Genomic DNA, 17,694 nt, shown 5'->3' on the forward strand with positions numbered 1-17,694 from the left:
TATATATGTTCCCTGTTATGAATGTGCAACGTCACTTTCGATCTCAGCAGTCTGTAAATCGACCTACCACATGCGGCAGGAGGCGCGTCGAGGTGAGGGTGACGAACGTCCTCGTTTGAGACGCCCTCTTCGGGGATAGGATCTGGACTGATTCGTCCATGGCCTCCTTACGGTCTGGCTGCGTCATCTCAGTGGCCTCGGCGCGCGTTGGACGAGACTGGGAACCAGTGTCCTGTTATCGGCATTCTGGGAAGCTGAGTATGCCTTCCTTACTGGGGACGGCTACGAGCCTCCGAAATTGTGGATTATTGGTGCTTGACGAGCTTTAATGAATAGAAGTTAATCCTGTTCGGATGTAGTGTTGATGATATTGCATTGCCGCCGTGGAGTTATGTCGCCCTCTCTGGCGGTGACACCAGTATAAAAATAATGATATGATCATTAGGGCTAAAAGCAACGGACAAGCCGTTCTACCAGACATTCTAGCCCGTACATGAGAGGTCGTGAACATGGATACGCTCATTCGCAAAGAAGGGAAGGAACACAGTCAAGATACTCAAAAGGGGGAATCAAGCTAGAGGACGAGTTACCATTGCGGAGACACACGCTTGAGGAACTTCATGAACTTAAAGAACCCCACGGCATGCTCTACGTTCCCGTAGGGGTCGACCACGCGCTCGGGGAAAGCGATACCAGCGCCATGGAGGCCCGGGATGACTCGACCGTTGCGGTCGGTAAAGCCGCCGAAGCTGGAATCCCAGTTGAGACTGTCGAGTGAGAGCGCGACCCCATCGAGTAAGAGGTCGGGGAGGGGATCGCGAGTATATCCAACAGCTTGGACGAGGTATGAGCACGAGGGGAGGTGGCGCCGATACTGAGCGGTCTCTTTTTCTGGGCCACCGCTGCAGTCGATCTTTGTGATGACTCTGCCAGCCTCTGAGGTCGATAGGGCGCTGTCTTCGAGCTGTTGGCGGGCGAAATCTGCGGCGCGGCCTTTGAGACCGGTGTTGTCTCGGAGGATCCAGCCGTCCATGTACTCGGCGTACCGCAGGGGGTGGCGCGTGAACCATTTGATATGGACATGGGGGTGAGATGTACGAGCTAAGTCGACTAGGTTGAGTAGTGCCAGAATGGCACTGTGTGAAGCACCTACTACGGCGATGGTGGACGGGGAGCTTCGAGGAATTGTTGAGGCCAGCTCGCTTGGTTTCAAGACTATATCTAGGTCTAGTCGTTTGAAGCTGCCGTCTGAAACTGGCACAGGGACCTCCGTTGGAGACGATCCAGTGCAGAGAATCAGGCGGGGCGTCGAGACCTCCGTTTCGCCCTGAGAGTCAAGACCCTGAATTCGGACAGTCCACGAGCGTGTCTAGTGTGCCAGTGTCAGCAAGTCCACGGTGTCTATTCAGCGCCAAGTGTGTGAGGTGCAATCAACTAACGTGATCTAGATTGGCAGCGCTGACACGGCCGCGGCATGCATAGACCTGGTCCATCTTTACGATCCCATCGGTCAAGGCTCGAACTACATCCGCCGCGTGGTGGAGATGGCATGTTTTTTCCTGATCGAGCTTGGCCATGGTAGTGAAAGCGTTAGGGACACGAGTGCTGCTGATAACAGACCGAAAGGGCTGAGTCGCGGTTGCGAACGCTTGAAACAGCGCCACCTTCGTGTTGCTGATTCAAACCAGCTGTGTCAGCCAGGAGAGCTCCTTATCCGACACATGGCAGACCGCCAGCGGCCAGATGAAGGAAACACTCACCTAGGGACTTCACGGTATTTGCGATTTAGACGGCCAGCCTGGAAATATGGGTCGATCCAGACGATTTTGCCGAGTTGATTCTCAAGGAGATTGCCAACGACAGCCAATCCGGCTGGACCAGCTCCAACCACAACAGCGGCGCATCTCTTTGGGGGAGTCATGTTTCGTTGGCTTTGGTCGCAGATAGCGTAGCCCAAATCGAGGGAATCCCGAAGATAACGGCCTTTGAAGAAGCAAAGGAAGCGAATTTCGGCAGAAATCTACGCAGAATCCAGAATTTCAAAGAAAGTGTGACCGTAACCTAAAGAGAAAGCCACGGGGGAAATGGCTGGCATTTATGACGGTGTGTGCAGCCCAGAAGTGAAATCAGTCGCCGACACAATCAATCACGGGGTATCAGTCGAGCGGGCCACATTCCCAATCTCTGGCCTGACAAGAGGGGTCGTAAAGAGCACGAAGCACGGCACGGGACTCGGCGACAGGGACGAAATGACGATGTGGTGCGTCCGGCCGCCAGAAACACTTCTCGGGCGAGAGACCGGCTGGCGGCGGTCGGATCCAAGGATGGTGCATCATTGTTCTCGCGACTCGCCTATTTTCTCGACTTGTAGATCAGACGTGGGCGACAAAAGTTACTCTGTATGATTTGCCAAAGCGAGGGCTTGGGAGCAAGACAAGGACATTGCCCTTTCGCTGTTGCTGCGCAAGCTGCCCCACTGGCTGATTCCCCCTCCTCGACTCGGGCGACTTTCTCCAAATCCCGGCTTCCGTTGGCGGTCACATTATTGCTCTTGAGCTCAGAGTCGAGCGAGGGCGTTGAGCGACAGATGGTAGGAGACGGGGCTCCTTTCTATCAAGGAAAATGACATTGGTCGCGTCTGGTTGGCTCTCAGGGACGAATATCGCTTGAACTGGGGGGAAAGGGAGGGAAGCTCGTGGTCGAGGGCCATGAGCGCGGCCTGTCCTTTTAAGATGGGTCGCTGTGAGGCCCAAGCTGGGTCTTGGCAAAATTGCGTGCTTTCGCTGCCTCAGGCTTCATAGACCTAAATGTCCATGATTCTTTTCGAGGTTACTCCTATCAAGTGGACGTAACTGTTGTTCATATATCTCAATAAATTTACACAGCCCAGAACACCCGTACCGACAGCTCATCCACGTAGTTCACCCATCCCGGAAACCGCGCTCGTCCCCACACTAGTATCGAATCCCCAGGTTCCAACTCGCGGACTTGCTTTCCATCTACTGTATCCCGTCCTCGGCCTTGACTCTGTTCCATTTCTTCCGCCTCCGGAGAGTTAGCTGGTATGTGATCGAGATGATGCCAGACGATCGTATGTCGCTTAGCTTCCTGTGTACGGGTGCGATTGCGCTGTAATGCATTACTTCTCGGAAGCAGTAGTGGATGGTTAGGCCCGAAATGCTGTGGCCTCTTCTCTGTAGGGTGCATCTTTTGCCGCACGGCATCTCTCTGTGGCGGTTCGTGAGCCTTACGGATAACCTCTGCATCAAACCATGTGAAGGACCCTTCGTAGATCCCTGCGCGATTTGGATCCAATCTTAGACGTTCATGAAGGCCACCTTGGTCATGAGAGACAATACTAAACACTATCTTGCGGCACGGGTGGGCGGTTCTATGCGGAAGGACTTTGGGAGAGCCGCTCTCCAAGGTCTAGACTGTATCAGGACGCGGTATGGCGCGGGGGGTACTTCGGTGTAGAAATGAACGTTGGGCAGTAAGGTCGGATGGGAAACTCACATTTTCATCGTAACAAAGGGGTGTTGTGTACACCAGCGCCTCATCAACATCCTTCCGGATTCTCCTCCTCTCCCCCATAGCAAATTCAGTGGATGGCCAGTATTCGGCGGCGTCCACTATCATATCTACAACTTCTGCCGGAAATCCTTCTGGTTTTACTTTCCACAACAAAATGTGTCGGACTCTGAGGACATCAAAGAGACCAGGGTAGAATTGGTTTTCGGCTTGCTGGTTCTCTGGCTGTTGTTCGTCTGGTGTTCTGTTATCTCGTCGCCTCGGGGGGAACCACCGGCCGATGGGAGGACGTATGACCATTATTTCGTCGTAGGCCTGAGTATTCTTGTTTGCGGTGGCAAAGATTCGCAAATATCAGGAGATCAAAAGACTCAAGAAACACTAAATTTCTGACACCTCCCTGTTCGTTGTGGTAGCTATAGACTGCCTGTGTTGCAAAGCAAAGTTTAGATGGAGGCCGCTGGTCGAGAGTCTAATAACTCCGGTAATTGGTGAGAAGAGCAAGATAATTGAACTCGAAAACGTCAGTACTTTCTGAATGCACTTCAGGTTCTCAGCTGGGGCTCGCCGAGCGGCAAAGTGGAAAGTGGTTTGGCTGGAGCCTGCAGCACCAAAGGACCCTGCCAGGTCTGGCTCCTCTGCCCCGCGTTTTGAGCTGGAGCTGTCAAGTAGCGAGCAACCCTGAGATGGCGATTTGAGAAGAGAACCTTCGAGGAGTGCCAGGATGGCGACCAAGACGCGATCGGTGTCGATTGGCAATTCTTGATGTTTGTGAAGGGATGCGGAAAGGGGCGCACATCTTCAACCTCCGGGTGTTTTCTCTTGCACTTGAATGACGTCACTGTTGTGTTCTCTGAATGTTATGGGAGGAACCTGCAGTTTTGCGGGGGGTATCCTGAAGTGCCCGAACGCGATTAATTGAGGCTATTTTTATGACAGTGATATACATACAATCAGGCTCGAGTCGACTCAACACTCACTTCTACTTCCCTATCGCTGCCTTCTTCCCCCCAGCGGCCTTGTACGCTGCAGCTCGCTTCTTACTACGGCTATCCCGTTTGGCCTTACTGCCGCGACTCTTCGTCCGCACTCGAATGCGAGATGGTTCACCAGAAGTTGCGCGATTGCCCTCAAACACTAATGAGTTTTGTGAGATGGACTTCCTGTCGGAAATTTTCAACCTGGCTGCACTCGACCTCCCGAGCAACTTTCCGGCACGACCGTGTCTTGTTCGGTCCGCGTCTGCAAGGGATTTGAAGGCATCCTGGCTGTCTTCAGGCTTCTTCGCGATCTTCTTCGCTCTTACGACACGAAGTTTTCGCGGTAGCATAGGAGGAAATTTCTTCTCATTGAGCAGAAGAGCCTCCTCAACACAGTTCTGATCGTAGAATTGAACATATGCAAAACCCTTTCCAACTCGTGTTGATCTGTCACGGACGACTCGCACAGATTCAACGTTGCCTCGACCGGAACGACTGTTCTTCGATTGAGTGTGAGCATTGAAGGTGCGCCAGAGGCCTTCCTCCACGTCGGCCGGGGCTCTCTTCTTCTTTTTCTTCTCTCCATCATCGGTGCCGGTCTCGTTATCGATAAAATCGAGATTTCCCACGAAAATGCAACGCTTATGGTCGACCTTGGACGGGTGTGCCACCATATCCACACGCAGATGGCGATCCAACACTATTGTCCCGTTGAGTGCTGTAGTGGCTTTCTTCGCCGCCTGGGTTGTGCTGTAAACAACATACGCATTGGTGCTTGGGGTGGTGTCATCGTGGATCTCCTGCTTCGCGAATGAAGCGCGCTTGGGAATCTTGCCACCACTCGCAAACGCAGTAGATCGGAAACGGATGGACTCTACCTTGTGGGTGCCTGTAGATTCGGGCAGGGTCGAGACGAACGACGAGAGATGCTTTAAGAGGGCTTTCTTGGCCGACTTTGAGGTGATCGCTTTGGTAGAAACATTGCCCAAGAATACGGTGCGGTTGGATTTCTCGAGCTCCTTGTTGTCGCCGTTTCCAGCCGCAGCTTCGTGGGTAGGGATCTCAAAATCCTCCTCGTCCTCTGACTCGCATTCGTCTTCAGGTTGCAATGCCTGAGCTTTGCTTGCCTCGTTCACCTCGACACCCTCATTATCTTGGTGGGCACGGCTTGGCACTTCCGCTCGACGCTTCTTCCGCTCTTTTTGTTCCTCTTCCGCTAGCCGGCGCATGTATGAGTCTTCAAGATCGTCTGCAACGGCTCGCTTTCGTTTCCGATTCAGGTGCTCGGAAACCGCTTGAACGGCTTCATTGAGGGTACCGCCGGGCGACTCTATGGCATCCTCCGTGGTTTCATCTTCAGCAATGGAGTCATTATCCTGGTTAGAAATCTCTTGCTGGTTGTTTTTGAGCTCAACCCTCTTAGCCTTTGGTACTGCTCCCGTACGAGGTATTTCTGGGATTTTTACAGGGCCCGCCTGATTTATCAAGTTAGAGGCGTCTGGTCGAATGTAGAGGAGGCGCGGGAAGCTCAATTTAAGTTAGAATACGTACACTCTTATCAAACAACGAAGCCAACGTGGGATCCACGCTGGTATTTCCACCCAGGAAAGGTAGCGAGGACTCTGCGCTGGATTGCGCGGAATCCTTCACTTGTGACTTGGATTTCTTCCCCATACTGAACCGGAGTAAAGAGCGAACTCCCTAGATCCAGGGCTGAGCAGAGGAGATTAGATTTTGCGGTCCTGATTGTGGTGCGTTTGCTGGTCAGTTTTTCTCAATTTTACTTTTCTCTCTCTCTTTTTTCTCTACCGCTTTTGTTCCTCGGCCGTTGATCTAGCCACCTCATACACCGCCTTCGCCAGGACGCAAGCAAACCACAGGGCTTTCGGGGGACTAAGGGGAAGAAAGTCGGACGAATCTTGCAGCATCTAGTAATCCAACAAGGCATTCGGTTTTACAGGACAAACTCTTCCATGCAACTGGACGTTTCTTTGCGAATGTGCGATAATTCTCCGTTTGACTCTAAGGCGGTGAGAATCCCCATGTGTTGGCGTGAGAGTTACGGTCGGCAGAAATCTAACATGGACGATACGCAGTTCCGTAATTTTGGTGCGGTCAACTCGCGGGTTCAGCGAAAGCGAAGATCAGTCCGGCCGGTCGTCCTCCTCAACTCCCTCCCTCCATTCTGCTACCCCAGAGAACAGCAACCTCTCTGCTTGCAGTCTCACCCTATCCGCCCCTGTTTCTCAATCAGCAATCCTCCCATCATTCGCTTCCAATCTTATTTTTCGGCCTCCCTCGTGGCCTTGACGTCAAACTGCTTCGACTCCCATGCCGCCCATTCTCCCGCTGCGCTTCACTGTCGTCCTGCCCGCTTCGTGAAAGGCCCCATCCTCACCACGACAGCACTTTCTCTCCGAATTTTCCGATCCCGTCCTCGCTCCTCGTGTCGTTTCGGTAACGGATCTTATATAACTACGTTGGTGGGAGCGCTACCTGCAGTCTTGGCTTCTTCTGTCTCCTCAGCTGTGGTGGTCAAGAGTGCCGTGGTCAGTCGCGGCAAGCTCACTGCACACCCCAGCTTCGCTGTTATCGCATTGTTGGATGGTATGTGTTTTCGCCTCCTTAAACTCCATTTTCCTGCGATAGATCCCCCCTGCGATATGCTCAAGGGCTTTGATCTTGTACCAGAAGCTCTATGCGTCGTGGTTGGGCTGGCGCAGTTCTCTTGTGCTGGTCGACGCTTCTGGGGTGTGATCAAATCTCCGCACCGCCTTCTGCTTGGGTTTACTCCAACCATTCTCCTTTTACCTTACCATTTACTCTCTTTTCGTGCTCAAACAGGGTCCGATTAGGTTCTACGTGAATATGGCATCTTTTCTGACCTTTTGTCTGTACTGGTTTAGGTTATACCGACGCGTTACGGCCCTCTTCTCCGCCCACCGTTTTCTCCCCACAAGTGCCTCCAACTCTGCCTCCGCTGAACACTCGCCCAATTCCTCTTCCCCTCTGCCTCCGTCTACTTGAAGCCATTCCGATCTAACTCTCACCATTTTAATGGAAGTGGCAGAGACCAGAGAACCAACCACGGTTGGTGCGCCAACCAGCACTGATGAATCTGTGTTCAATGGCGATCAAAATCTGCTCCTTCGAGATTCGTTATTAGATGACGAGCGGTCAAGTAGTTTGAGCGATATCGACGATGTATCGGAACATATGCCGTCCGACTACGAGTCACCAAAGCCAGATAAAGTGGCGCCAGAAAACGATTCAGAGGCGGAAACGGAGCGCATTGACGACTCCCCAAACAATTACCGTCTGAAGACCAACATTGTTGTGAGCGCGAGTGGCTATGGACCGAGTCCAAGCAAGCTAGTACACTCAACAACCTATGATGACGCCGAAGATGACGATGACCAGCCTGTAGACGAGTCACCGAGCAAGTCTCGCTCCAAAGTCAATAACCCTGTTGAGAGTGTTGAGGGGACACGGGAGCTCGATGAGTCTACGCTGTCTGAGGGCACTGGAAAGAAAAGAAAACGGCTCGAATCTGGGGACGATATGGCCTCTGAGCTTGACGAAGATGATTTGCCCCCACACAAGCGCCGTGGTTCTGTTAAGAGCGATCTTAGCGACCCTCCTCCTGATCTGGCCCTTACTCCTGAACCAACTGAGGACGCATTAAAAGAAAATGTGGAGGAAACTCCATTTGATGACATTCCTGAATCTGATCTACCCTCGGCTCCTGCGAGAGGCAAGAGAGCTAAAAAGGGCAAACGAAAAGGGCGCAAGACTCGAGATACCGAAGAAGATCCCGATAGTGGTGTCGCCGAACCAGGTGCGGAGGTTGATGACACTCCAGCCGACGACGAGGTGCCGGACCGCGCAGAAGATGCCGATGAAGGCGAAGCCGCTGCGAAATTGGAGGAAGAGTGTAAGTAATTCGACCATCGTTTCGACAATAACGCCGCTAATCGCCTTGCACGTAGCAGCTAAAAGGACCTCGGCCATGGATTCTCTCGCTGTGTTGGAGCGAGAATTCGCAGCTCTTCGTGACAAGTATGGCCAACCACTCGACTTCCGTCCTACCCGCCTAATGAACTCGAGACTAACATGTCTATCTTCTTAGAATATATGGCGAAAGAATATCCAGATTGAACCGTGAGCTTCAAACGCTCAGTGGGCCGAACCCAGAGCATTCGGATTTATTGCGGCAACTGGAGTGCGTTAAGCAATATCGCGACGCCAAGATCAACTACGAGCATACCCTGCTCCAATACCGTCTCAAATCCCTCTTGAATAAGAGTCAAGCGGAGCGCTCTCAGGCGCATAGCACGTACTTTCAACGAGTCCGTGATATCCGTGAGAAGCACTCCAGTGCCATCAGCAAGCAGTTCTACTCAATCCAGCATGACCGTTTCAAGACGGACGATGTGAGCCCACAGCACTATATTCCATTCCCGACGCGCCGTTCACAGCAGATTTCGCACCAAACCGCATACAACCAAGAGGTTTCCGTACTTGCAGGCGTTTCCAAATATGTTGGCTTCCCGGCTGCTCCAACGCTCTCATCTGCGCGACCATCAGAGCTTGAGGAGGACCTGGAAAAGATGGGCGTGAGTACCTCTGGCGCAGCTACTGTATGGAAAATAGAAGACTTACGTTGAACACGCGTATAGATTTCAATCGAACCGAGGGTTTCTGTTTCTCACCATCAACCGACAAACCCTAGGAATACCTTATCAAACGTTTCATCAGGTGCTTACCAACCCTCCGCGGAGGAAGCTTTCCTGGAACAGACCCCATGGGCGAACCCGCAACACCCCATTCATCAACATCAACATCTCTCACATCGACCGCAGAACCGGGCCTTGGACAATTCGCGTGCGACTGGCTTCGCCACACCCACAGGCCAGATGCGCATGGTGGACGTCAGCGCCCCGAACGGTTCAGCCTCAACAATTGCGGAGAACTCCTCCGCCAATAATACACCTTACGGTGCCGACCAAGAAAATGCGGCAACTTCCGCCGGGCAGTATCCCGGTTACGACACAGACCGGCGATCCGGATTCCGCTCCCTCAGCTCTTCGCCTCTAGATGTTCGGAAACCACAGCCAGCCTCGTATACCTCCTTAGATCACCGACCACCGCAAAGTGCGTCCCGGAATACCGGTTTCTCATCCCCTCCCTCCCGACTCGGGCTCTTCGGATCAACTGGCCCGAAAAGGGACACTTCACCATCCTTGCCCTCGAAGCCCGTCGACTCTTTACATCAATCGGCGGCAGTGCTGAGCGGTGCGGGGCAAAATTCGATGGCGGCTCGATAGAACAAGTCCGTCTCGTCGGTAATCTTCTGGCATTTCCATCAGCATGCGCTTGCTTCTTGTTTACCCTTTCGTCTCTATAGGGTCTGGATTGTTTTATGTAGAGTGTATTTTGATAATGTACGTACGGGCCGGCATGTATGAACGGGGAAACTTGAAGAGCAAACCCGAGCGCTTATACCATGGGCATTTGATTATGGCGCACGAACATCGGAGAGCTGTCTCTACTCCGAAATTACTTTCTACTTCATGATGTCATATACCGGCTGCGGCGTTTGGTTGCTTATCTTTCTGTTCAAATCCGAATGGTTGGAGGTCTACTTGTCCCCGAAGATGATTATGTATATGAAGAGCTAGAATGGCGAGAATCTCGCTTCCACCTCGTTGTCAGCGTACTCTAAAGTAACAGTTTACCCAATGAGTCTTCTTTCAATATTCGGCTTAATTGGAACATTGTAAATGTACAGCCAACCATCCATGAATCAACGACGCGCCCGGGTATATGGGGAGTTAAAGGCACCACACGCATGAAAAAAAAGAGAATATCAAGATACAAGGCACGAGATTTCACAGATATAGACGGGTTTCGGTAAGTGAATATTAGATCCCTAGTTCACTCGATCCTTATCCTTCTGCTCTAATTTACTAACGAGTCGCTTCATGCCGGTCCATTCTTCGGAGGGGACATCATCAGGTGTCCCGCTGAGACCACGCCCGACTTCGAAAACGGTGACGACGCCATCAAGACCGCCAGTTGCGAGGTGACGGCCCTCGCGGTCTTCCCACGCCACTTTGTTGAGGCTGCGGGAGAGCACACCGGCACGGCCCTTGGAGGGCGTGGTTCGGACAACGGGGACTTCGGTGTCGGTGTAAAGATCCCAGACTTCGAGGTTTCCTGCGCCATCGACGAGGGAGAAGACCCCTGGACGGTGTGGGGACCAGCGAGCGTCGTAGACGACGTCTTCGCGGTTGATATCGAGGATTGGAGTGACGACTTGAGTGTCAGCGATGCCGGAGGTGGCGGCGGGGGCTGTCGCTGCGGGGGGTTTGATGCGCCAGAGCTTCACGCTCCAGTCGAGGCTGGAGCTTAGCATGAGGTCGCCGAGGTCAACTGGGCCCCGCGCTGGGTGGAAGGCTGTGGACATGATGGGGGCGGCGTGCCCACGGTAGGCAAGGCGGTGGTCGGTGCCTGCTTTGGCGCCGGCGCGGTCGTAGCGGTGGCAGGGGTAAATCCCGCCTTCCTCAGTGCCGACGATGAAAAAGGTGGGGTCTGACTGGGGAAAGGACATGGTTGTGGGTGCTAAATCTTCTGTCTTGGACGGCGGTGGAGTGGAGAGCTCGAGATACTCCTGGGGTTGGGAGAGCATGTCGACGGTCCAGCCGCAGACGACGCCATCTGTTGATGCAGTGAGGATGTTATGGGCATTCTGGGTGCCAATTATTGAGATGCTGTAAACTGGGTGGGTGTGCCCTGCGCCCGTCAGGGGAGTCTTCTGGACGGGTGCGCCGCCGCCGGCACGCGACGAGCGGGTGTCCCAGAGAAGAACTTGGCCCGAGTATGAGCCGCCGACGATTATGTTGGGATGAAATGGGGAGAATTTCGCAGTTAAGATATCTGAGGTAGAATGAAAGACATACTCTGGGCGCGAGTGCAAGTGCTGGTTCCAGATCTGAACCAGGCCGTCTGGCTCATGGGGTGCTGAAGGATTCTTAGTGTATGCTGCAAGAACGAGTTCTGGGAACTGCTGAAGAGTGAGCGATAAGGCAGATTTACAGGAGACAGAGATAGCCATCACAAACCTTGGGAGAGAAACAGATATCACTGATCATCCGTTTCTTGCTCCATCGCTCATCCCAGAACTGACAGACCTCCTTGATGCCTCGTTTCTTCTTGCCGTGTTCATCATCTTCCTCCAGCTCAGCATCAATACCGCCGAGCTCGTAGTCGGCTAACACGTCATATTCTTCATCTAGAGCACGCTCGATGACTTTCGCGGACCGCTCAACGAAGTCCAAGAAGTCATCGGATGAGGTGACAGCCTTCAGCTCGTCGTCGGTTAATGTCCGCATCGGGTATCGTAGATCTGCATTAGTATTGTTCTCATTTTGCGCATTTTGCTGGGTGGCCAGTAGTTCCTCTTCGATTTCCTTGCGAAGCTTCTTTCGAATCTCCTCATCGCGCTCGCGCTGCTTCTTGCTCGTGGGTTTATAATCTGAGGTTTCTTCGCCGTCTGAGTCCAAGGAAGACGTTTCTTGGTCACGCTGCCGCAAGTCATCTGTTTGGACCCCTTTATTGTAGGTGACAACTTCCAGTTTGATTTCGGGCGGGGGCGCGGGTTCATGGAGTGCGACGAATGGCTCTGTTCCAACGGTCTGCACGGCAATGGACTGGGAGAGAGGCCGTGTAGGCGGGCTGAGTGCTTCCGTATTGTCCCCGCTGAGCTGGCTGGCACTCAGCACCGAATTTGGGCGGCTGCCCTTTCGCGAGAGGCCATCTGCACCGTGGCTCACCGTAGCGGAGCCGGGTCGATCAACAAGGCGGGAAATCAAGTCATCAAGCTCTGCTCTGCTGTCAGACCGGCTTGGAACTGGCGACACAACCTATATTGATGTGTATGGTCAGTGTACGGTGCCTCCTAGGAGCGCCAGCCCTAGCGGTACTGGTGCATACCTCTGCAGGATCCCCAGTACTAGCCCGCGTCTGTGAGAACTCCTTCTGTCGCAACTCTCTCTGACGTTTCAGTTCGGCTAGCTTGGCCTTTTTGGCCAGGATCTCCGCCTTCCTCTGGTTATTGACGGATGACATGATGACGTTCGTAGCAGGGGTGTTCTTCTCCCTGGCCTCAGTATTTACTTTCTTTGTATATTCCGCGTTGGCAGCTTGAGGATCGGGGGGTGATGACATAAGCGCAGCTCCGACGGGCCGGAAAAACTCGCGACAGGAACTTCATCTTTGAGTCTTGCTCCAGCATTCGATTGTCCTCTGCTGTCGTTATCGAGCACTTCCTTGGGTTTCGGCCTTTCTGCTTTGTCAGTATCTTTCAATTCTGCGATTGTTGATCGGAAGGCCAGGATCTCCTCGAAATGTCTGCTTCACAGGGTGTCAATGTGAGTCTTCGCAATCCGCCCACCCTGATAACTACACCACCACCCCTTCGGTGCTGACCAGGTCGGCTTCTTCCAACTTAGGTTCTCCGCTACTCGGCTCTCGTAGCTGGCCTCGTTTACGGCTTCTACCACCAATCCTCGATTACCGCTAGTATTAAGCGTGCCGATGCCGACCGCGAATACGCTCGCCAAGAGCGACTGATCGAGCAAGCGAAGGCAGAATGGAAGAAGAAGACGCAACCCCAGGACGCTAAGTCAACAGGTGGTATGTCCGGTAATAACTCAAACTCCCCACATGCAGATCAATTGAGAGCGTTGCATCTCGCCATGTTTCCTCTTTGATCATCCGGAAGGTGGATGCTAATTAGGCGGCTATAGTCATCTCGGATCCAGAAGACCCCAAGTTTGACCTAGAGGCGTTTCTAAAGTCGAAGGCTGGTGAGGCCTAAACAATCCTGGATGTGCATTAAGAAACGAAAAAGAGGAAGACAAAATGAGGGGCGACCATCGCCGTTCGAAGGCTACGCGTACCCGCTTCGGGTCCTAGAAATGGTTCGGGTTCATCCCGAATATGTATTATTTATTTGGTCTAATTTCCCCGAGTCGTGCCATTGCGAGCGAAAGGAATGATTTTCTTTTCTTTTTAACCATTATAGAATTCCGTTCCGCATTTTGTACATACCCTGAGCTGCTGCACGTGCACTCTATGGTTTGACCAGATGACAAAGAGGTTCTGTTCTTTACGCCGGCTTCTCGCCTGTAGCCTCGTATAGCCTGCGCAAGCTCGTTTCGGAATCTTATCAGCCATGGCATCGTTCTATGTTGCGAAGGATCAGAGCCTTTAAGCACTCCCGGACGCCTTCTCGGTCTTTAATATCCCAAACTCCCTTAGTCGAGAACCAAAGTTGCGTAACGGTAGTGAGGCTAGCGTCTTGTCATTCAGCTACCCTGATGGCTGATCAACGCCATGATCCTGCCGAATTCATTCTGCAGGCTCTCGTCTTTCGGGGGAGCGGTGATGAGCGGTTTGGGGTGCAACAAGCGTGTTTTCTCATCCCACTTCCACCCGCAGGCGACGAACTTTTGGATTGTCCCCTGATCGCCCTGTTCCGCAAGTGTTGGGTCGAGACCGAGATAGGTAGCGGCGGCTGCGGGCCTAATAGCCTCATAAGAGTTGCTTACTTCCTTCAACGTCTTCTGTTGGAAGTAGCCTGCAGCTTATTAGAGACCAAGTCAGGATCGGAAACACAAGCAAGACGTCCTCTTACTTTCGTAACTTTGCACCACCGACCGGGACCTTTCTGGCCATGGTAGCTCTCGGAGGATTTTGTAGATTTCAGTGTACTTTCTCTGCCAGACAGCACGCAGCAGAACCAAGCAGTTTTGTATTGAATCCGTTTGCAGTATAGTTTGCGGTATCCGTTTTGTTAATGCACGAGCTTCTTCGCTGTTGTGTTTCGTATCAGTATCAGCGACATGAAATCAAGTCCGTGCCAGAGGTACCAATAATAACTCACATCTGATCGGTAAGAAGGTGAGAAAAAAAGAACGCTGTGTAGAAAGCACTCAGAAGCTCTACTTCCTTGGAATGTGTTGTCGGAATGAGACAAGCTTGCTCTTCATAGTCCGAGAGCGAGGTATAGAGATCTGCGGGTGAGGGAGCAGCAGCGAGGACCGCGGAGAGCCTGTCTTGGGAAAGCGGAGGGGCATCCATGATGCGGAGAGGTGAAGAAACGAGATGATGGAGGAGTTGAGGAGATGTTCGAGCGATGGCAAGGTTGAATGAAGCTCTTTTATCAAATACGATGATGCGGGGGCTGTTCGGAAGTTTCCCCAATTCAAAGCAGCAGGCGCCAAGCCTCTCGGAAAGACCACCTTGCGAAGCTCTCCCCGTCGTCTTCAACACCTCTAACTCCCCAACTTTTGGACAAGTACGTCTCCAAACAGGAAGGATATCCTCCTGTCTACGTCCCAACTCCCATTGGAACTCGTCTTTCCTTTTGTTCCTGGCCATTATGGCCGAATCTTCCGTGGATGTCCTTCTTAAGGGCGGCTCCGGGAGAAGTGCGCGAGGCCTCTTGCGTATCATCATTCTGGTCACCATCGCGGCCGCCGCTGTGTCCAGTCGGCTGTTTAGTGTCATCCGTATGATCCTGCATTTTTCACATTGACTATCTATCTATCTATATATATTTGGAAATTGTGCTGACAATGATTTGGTCCTTCCAGGCTTCGAAAGTATCATCCACGAATGTATGTATACAGGCTGGAATGCTCGTTCCGAACGTTGACTATACTTGTATCGTGATGCTAATCCTAAACTACCCAGTCGACCCTTGGTTCAATTTCCGAGCGACAAAATATCTCGTCCAAAATGGCTTCTACGAGTTTTGGGATTGGTTTGATGACCGTACGTTGCCCATTCCTGTCAGGGCCACCAGTCAGCTTGCGAGCACCAAATTGGGGCTTGGTTATTGATCATGGCATGCTGAGGATACTTCTACTGTATAGGTACATGGCATCCTCTAGGGCGGGTCACCGGAGGCACCCTGTACCCCGGTCTCATGGTAACGAGTGGTGTCATCTATCACGTTCTCCGCTTCCTGACTATCCCGGTCGATATTCGCAATATCTGTGTCTTACTCGCACCTGGATTCTCAGGCCTGACGGCGTTGGCAATGTATCTTCTAACCAACGAAATGTCCTCCTCCCCCTCGGCCGGTCTTCTTGCGGCAGCTTTCATGGGCATCACTCCCGGCTACATCTCTCGCTCGGTGGCAGGCAGCTACGACAACGAAGCAATTGCCATTTTCCTTCTTGTCTTCACGTTTTTCCTATGGATCAAGGCCGTCAAGATTGGTTCAATTATGTGGGGGGCGTTGACTGCTCTCTTCTACGGCTACATGGTTTCCGCCTGGGGTGGGTACGTCTTCATTACCAACCTTATTCCACTGCATGTCTTTGTCCTTCTCTGCATGGGCAGATATAGCTCCAGGCTCTACATCAGCTATACGACATGGTATGCTCTAGGGACACTGGCGAGTATGCAGATCCCTTTCGTTGGGTTTCTGCCAATCCGTAACAGCGATCATATGTCTGCACTGGGTAAGATGTTCAATCTATAGCTGCACATCAACAGACTAATTCTCCATCAGGTGTCTTCGGTTTGCTCCAGCTAGTGGCGTTCGCGGAGTTTGTCCGTGGCTTTATTCCTGGCAAGCAATTCCAGCGACTACTCACTGCCTCGATCATTCTCACATCTGGCCTTGCCTTCGTTGGACTTGTTGTGTTGACCATGTCGGGAGTCATCGCTCCTTGGAGCGGTCGTTTCTATTCCCTGTGGGACACCGGATATGCTAAGATTCATATTCCAATCATTGCCTCGGTTTCGGAACACCAGCCCACCGCTTGGCCGTCGTTCTTCTTCGATCTTAATTTCCTTATCTGGCTCTTCCCCGCCGGTGTCTATATCTGTTTCCGCGATCTCAAAGATGAGCACGTATTCGTCATTATCTACGCGGTACTCTCTAGTTACTTCGCGGGTGTCATGGTTCGACTGATGCTGACCCTGACGCCTATTGTCTGCGTTGCAGCCGCTTTGGTTCTGTCGTACATTCTAGATATTTACTTGAAAGCTTCGCCTGGTCCAGTCACTCGAGGGCGTTCGAATGAGGATCCCTCTGACGGCCTACGCTCAGCCCGGAACCCGGAGGTGGGGATCAGCTCCTATTTCTCCAAGGCTGTGACGACATCTGCCCTCATTGTCTACCTCCTCATGTTTGTTGCGCACTGTACCTGGGTCACGTCGAATGCGTATTCATCACCATCCGTCGTCCTTGCTAGTCGCATGCCAGATGGAAGCCAATTCATCATCGACGATTACCGAGAGGCATACTATTGGTTACGCCAAAATACTCCCGCGAATGCGAAGATCATGTCTTGGTGGGATTATGGGTACCAGATTGGCGGAATGGCAGATAGGCCAACATTAGTGGATAACAATACGTGGAACAACACGCACATTGCCACCGTTGGAAAGGCCATGAGCTCGCGCGAGGAAGTCAGCTATCCCATCCTTCGACAACATGATGTCGACTACGTCTTGGTGGTCTTCGGTGGATTGCTGGGGTACTCTGGTGACGATATCAACAAGTTCCTCTGGATGGTTCGTATTGCGGAAGGCATCTGGCCCGACGAGGTGAAGGAGCGGGATTTCTTCACTCCAAAGGGCGAGTACCGTGTGGACGACCAGGCTACACCAACCATGCGCAACAGCTTGATGTATGGACTCAAACACTTTTCCCCTAGGTTCTAGAGCGCTTGCTAAATCCGTTAAATAGGTACAAGACGTCGTACTACAACTTCAACAAGCTCTTCCCTATGGGCCAGGCTACGGACCGTGTTCGCGGGGCGAGGCTCCCCGCTGAGAGTCCCCAGCTCTCTACTCTGGAAGAGGCTTTCACCAGTGAAAACTGGATTATACGTATTTATAAGGTCAAAGACCTCGACAATTTTGGCCGCGACCACAATAGCGCCGTCGCCTTTGACCGCGGAAACAAACGAAAGAAGGCGACTAAGAAGAAAGGAGCTCGTGTTCTGAGATCCGAGTAACAGAGGCTTTGAGCTTCCACCATGTGAGAAGATACTTTCAAATCAAGGCTGTGTTGTTTTTCTCCTGTCTAATTGGGGTGATTTAGAAGGGTATACATGGATTTTAAAAGCCCTAGAATTTATCAATTCATTTGTATAGC

General features: G+C 52.3%; 8 protein-coding genes across 8 annotated transcripts; 3 read left to right on the plus strand and 5 right to left on the minus strand.

Annotated features, from left to right (window-relative positions):
* Positions 1-586: 586 nt before the first annotated feature.
* Positions 587-1,921, minus strand: BJX67DRAFT_378524 (uncharacterized protein; the record flags this gene model as incomplete). Its single annotated transcript, XM_071032359.1, has 3 exons — positions 587-1,369; positions 1,440-1,674; positions 1,761-1,921. The coding sequence occupies 3 exons, from the start codon at positions 1,919-1,921 to the stop codon at positions 587-589; spliced, it is 1,179 nt and encodes a 392-aa protein (XP_070888948.1).
* An 826-nt stretch (positions 1,922-2,747) lies between these two features.
* BJX67DRAFT_302018 (uncharacterized protein) lies at positions 2,748-4,406 on the minus strand. Its single transcript, XM_071026987.1, has 2 exons — positions 3,517-4,406; positions 2,748-3,429 (listed from the first exon to the last, which is right to left on the minus strand). Exons 1-2 carry the CDS (start codon positions 3,829-3,831, stop codon positions 2,878-2,880), a joined length of 867 nt encoding a protein of 288 aa, XP_070888949.1. The 5' UTR covers positions 3,832-4,406; the 3' UTR covers positions 2,748-2,877.
* A 107-nt stretch (positions 4,407-4,513) lies between these two features.
* On the minus strand, positions 4,514-6,185 carry nop12 (rRNA-processing protein NOP12; the record flags this gene model as incomplete). Its single annotated transcript, XM_071030913.1, has 2 exons — positions 4,514-5,986; positions 6,063-6,185. 2 exons carry the CDS (start codon positions 6,183-6,185, stop codon positions 4,514-4,516), a joined length of 1,596 nt encoding a protein of 531 aa, XP_070888950.1.
* Positions 6,186-7,420: 1,235 nt separating this feature from the next.
* On the plus strand, positions 7,421-10,141 carry BJX67DRAFT_302039 (uncharacterized protein). The gene is made up of 4 exons (XM_071026988.1): positions 7,421-8,445; positions 8,504-8,570; positions 8,641-9,127; positions 9,191-10,141. The coding sequence occupies exons 1-4, from the start codon at positions 7,569-7,571 to the stop codon at positions 9,836-9,838; spliced, it is 2,079 nt and encodes a 692-aa protein (XP_070888951.1). The 5' UTR covers positions 7,421-7,568; the 3' UTR covers positions 9,839-10,141.
* Positions 10,141-12,675, minus strand: BJX67DRAFT_302067 (putative dynein intermediate chain). Its single transcript, XM_071026989.1, has 3 exons — positions 12,507-12,675; positions 11,636-12,436; positions 10,141-11,580 (listed from the first exon to the last, which is right to left on the minus strand). The coding sequence occupies exons 1-3, from the start codon at positions 12,639-12,641 to the stop codon at positions 10,444-10,446; spliced, it is 2,073 nt and encodes a 690-aa protein (XP_070888952.1). The 5' UTR covers positions 12,642-12,675; the 3' UTR covers positions 10,141-10,443.
* A 244-nt stretch (positions 12,676-12,919) lies between these two features.
* On the plus strand, positions 12,920-13,392 carry BJX67DRAFT_378528 (ATP synthase subunit e; the record flags this gene model as incomplete). The annotated part of the gene is made up of 3 exons (XM_071032360.1): positions 12,920-12,943; positions 13,025-13,208; positions 13,322-13,392. The coding sequence occupies 3 exons, from the start codon at positions 12,920-12,922 to the stop codon at positions 13,390-13,392; spliced, it is 279 nt and encodes a 92-aa protein (XP_070888953.1).
* Positions 13,393-13,727: 335 nt separating this feature from the next.
* BJX67DRAFT_302091 (CSN8/PSMD8/EIF3K family protein) lies at positions 13,728-14,739 on the minus strand. Its single transcript, XM_071026990.1, has 3 exons — positions 14,461-14,739; positions 14,212-14,390; positions 13,728-14,154 (listed from the first exon to the last, which is right to left on the minus strand). The coding sequence occupies exons 1-3, from the start codon at positions 14,655-14,657 to the stop codon at positions 13,883-13,885; spliced, it is 648 nt and encodes a 215-aa protein (XP_070888954.1). The 5' UTR covers positions 14,658-14,739; the 3' UTR covers positions 13,728-13,882.
* Positions 14,740-14,853: 114 nt separating this feature from the next.
* On the plus strand, positions 14,854-17,678 carry BJX67DRAFT_302112 (dolichyl-diphosphooligosaccharide--protein glycosyltransferase subunit STT3). The gene is made up of 6 exons (XM_071026991.1): positions 14,854-15,088; positions 15,173-15,196; positions 15,273-15,353; positions 15,455-16,048; positions 16,099-17,224; positions 17,284-17,678. The coding sequence occupies exons 1-6, from the start codon at positions 14,959-14,961 to the stop codon at positions 17,552-17,554; spliced, it is 2,226 nt and encodes a 741-aa protein (XP_070888955.1). The 5' UTR covers positions 14,854-14,958; the 3' UTR covers positions 17,555-17,678.
* The last annotated feature ends 16 nt before the right edge of the window (positions 17,679-17,694 follow it).

This window comes from Aspergillus lucknowensis, assembly GCF_044049455.1.
Source record: "Aspergillus lucknowensis strain CBS 449.75 chromosome Unknown BJX67scaffold_7, whole genome shotgun sequence".
Taxonomy (NCBI): domain Eukaryota; kingdom Fungi; phylum Ascomycota; class Eurotiomycetes; order Eurotiales; family Aspergillaceae; genus Aspergillus; species Aspergillus lucknowensis.

Bases quoted from the DNA above. Each gene is read 5' to 3' on its own strand.
- BJX67DRAFT_302018 (XM_071026987.1), bottom strand. From the start codon at position 3,831: ATGGTCATACGTCCTCCCATCGGCCGGTGGTTCCCCCCGAGGCGACGA. The intron at 3,430-3,516 runs GTGAGTTTCCCA...GATACAGTCTAG, and splicing joins CCCTTTGTTACGATGAAAAT to ACCTTGGAGAGCGGCTCTCC.
- BJX67DRAFT_302091 (XM_071026990.1), bottom strand. From the start codon at position 14,657: ATGGATGCCCCTCCGCTTTCCCAAGACAGGCTCTCCGCGGTCCTCGCT. The intron at 14,391-14,460 runs GTGAGTTATTAT...GAAACACAACAG, and splicing joins CACCTTCTTACCGATCAGAT to CGAAGAAGCTCGTGCATTAA. The intron at 14,155-14,211 runs GTAAGAGGACGT...AATAAGCTGCAG, and splicing joins GGTGGTGCAAAGTTACGAAA to GCTACTTCCAACAGAAGACG.
- BJX67DRAFT_302039 (XM_071026988.1), top strand. From the start codon at position 7,569: ATGGAAGTGGCAGAGACCAGAGAACCAACCACGGTTGGTGCGCCAACC. The intron at 8,571-8,640 runs GTATGGCCAACC...CTATCTTCTTAG, and splicing joins TTCGCAGCTCTTCGTGACAA to AATATATGGCGAAAGAATAT. The intron at 9,128-9,190 runs GTGAGTACCTCT...ACACGCGTATAG, and splicing joins AGGACCTGGAAAAGATGGGC to ATTTCAATCGAACCGAGGGT.
- BJX67DRAFT_302067 (XM_071026989.1), bottom strand. From the start codon at position 12,641: ATGTCATCCGTCAATAACCAGAGGAAGGCGGAGATCCTGGCCAAAAAG. The intron at 12,437-12,506 runs GTATGCACCAGT...ACATCAATATAG, and splicing joins GTACTGGGGATCCTGCAGAG to GTTGTGTCGCCAGTTCCAAG. The intron at 11,581-11,635 runs GTTTGTGATGGC...CTCACTCTTCAG, and splicing joins ATATCTGTTTCTCTCCCAAG to CAGTTCCCAGAACTCGTTCT.
- BJX67DRAFT_302112 (XM_071026991.1), top strand. From the start codon at position 14,959: ATGGCCGAATCTTCCGTGGATGTCCTTCTTAAGGGCGGCTCCGGGAGA. The intron at 15,089-15,172 runs GTATGATCCTGC...TGGTCCTTCCAG, and splicing joins TCGGCTGTTTAGTGTCATCC to GCTTCGAAAGTATCATCCAC. The intron at 15,197-15,272 runs GTATGTATACAG...TAAACTACCCAG, and splicing joins CGAAAGTATCATCCACGAAT to TCGACCCTTGGTTCAATTTC.